This window comes from Sinocyclocheilus grahami, unplaced genomic scaffold (genome assembly GCF_001515645.1).
Source record: "Sinocyclocheilus grahami isolate Dianchi unplaced genomic scaffold, SAMN03320097.WGS_v1.1 scaffold20755.1, whole genome shotgun sequence".
Taxonomy (NCBI): domain Eukaryota; kingdom Metazoa; phylum Chordata; class Actinopteri; order Cypriniformes; family Cyprinidae; genus Sinocyclocheilus; species Sinocyclocheilus grahami.
Genome location: NW_015518166.1, coordinates 1 through 1277, shown reverse-complemented (window position 1 = coordinate 1277; position 1277 = coordinate 1). Strand labels below are relative to the sequence as shown.

Genomic DNA, 1277 nt, shown 5'->3' with positions numbered 1-1277 from the left:
GCCACACCTGCGCTACACTTCAGACTCGCTCCTGACAGGGATGCGCAAATCCAGGGTGTGATTACAGAAGCGGTAGACCACGGACCAGTTGGCTTTCCGCTTGATGAAGAGCCGCAGCTTGTCTCTGAAAGTCTCCCCGAGGAAGCTGTAAATGATCGGGTTTAGGCAGCTGTTGGAGAACGCTGCCAGGTTGACGATGTGTCCAGTCAAGGGGTAGTCGTGCCACAACGTGGTATCGCTTCGTTTCGACGGGTCGGCCGTGCCTTGGAGCAGTTGGATGCTAATGAAAACATTCTCAGGCAGCCAGCAAATAAAGAACACCAGCACCACCACCACAATCATGCGCAGGGCCTTCTGCCGGCGTGGCCACAGTCCTCTGTGCTTCTGGGCACGCATGAGGATTCGGACGATCAGGGAGTAGCACAAGCCGATGATGGAGAAGGGCACCAGAAATCCGATCGTCACCTCGAGCCACTGGATCTCAAAGACGTTGGCGAAGCAGAAGTGCACCTCTCCGTTGTGTTGGGTCTGCACAATGGTGAAAGGAAGCAGAGTCGCCAGGATGGAGGCCATCCAGATGAGGCTGCAGCTGAGTTTGGCGTGCTGCATGGTTCGCAGTGGACTGCTGCTCATAGAGCTAGCCAGAGCAATGTATCGGTCGAAACTCATCCATGTCAGGAAGAAGATGCTGCTGTACATGTTCACCTGGAGGAACAGCGACATGAAGGTACAGAGGACGGCATAGTCATAGTACTTCTCGTTGAGATTGAAGACCTCGATGAGTGAGTCTGCCACCAGAATAAGGTCCGCCACGGCCAGGTTGACGAAGTACAGATCAGGGATGGTCATCTTGTCCCTGTGGTTGAGGTTGACCACCAAAATGAGGATGTTCCCAATGAAGCCAATGGGGAACAGGAATATGGTGTACAGGCAGGAGAGAAACAGGCTGATGATATAAAATTCATAGGTGTCTATGCTTTCTTTCACATCGGTTAGGTTGAAGTCATACGAAGCATTGAACTGCTCAGTGCCATTTACGTAAATCTGAATCACAGTGGAAGTCTGCTCTTCCATACTGGCCAAGTCTCTGTTTCAGATGCTGTGAATGGTGCTACATACTTCATTTGTGTCAGTGCCCAGTTCGCCTTGTAGAGAGCATCCTTCGTTAAGCCTCCATTCGCATTCTGACGGCAACCGGTTGTTTACAAGTGGACGCTCAAGGTTTGATAGAATCCACCCAGACAGTTTCGCCTCTGGAGATGCAGCCAGGGTAGAAG

The 1277-nt window shown here is 51.8% G+C and overlaps 1 protein-coding gene across 1 annotated transcript; it reads right to left on the bottom strand.

The window, feature by feature from the left end:
* Positions 1-12: 12 nt before the first annotated feature.
* LOC107579847 (G-protein coupled estrogen receptor 1) lies at positions 13-1074 on the bottom strand. The gene has a single exon (XM_016265638.1). The coding sequence runs from the start codon at positions 1072-1074 to the stop codon at positions 13-15; it is 1062 nt and encodes a 353-aa protein (XP_016121124.1).
* Positions 1075-1277: the final 203 nt, after the last annotated feature.

Coding starts and splice junctions, on each gene's coding strand:
- LOC107579847 (XM_016265638.1), bottom strand. CDS start 1,074: ATGGAAGAGCAGACTTCCACTGTGATTCAGATTTACGTAAATGGCACT.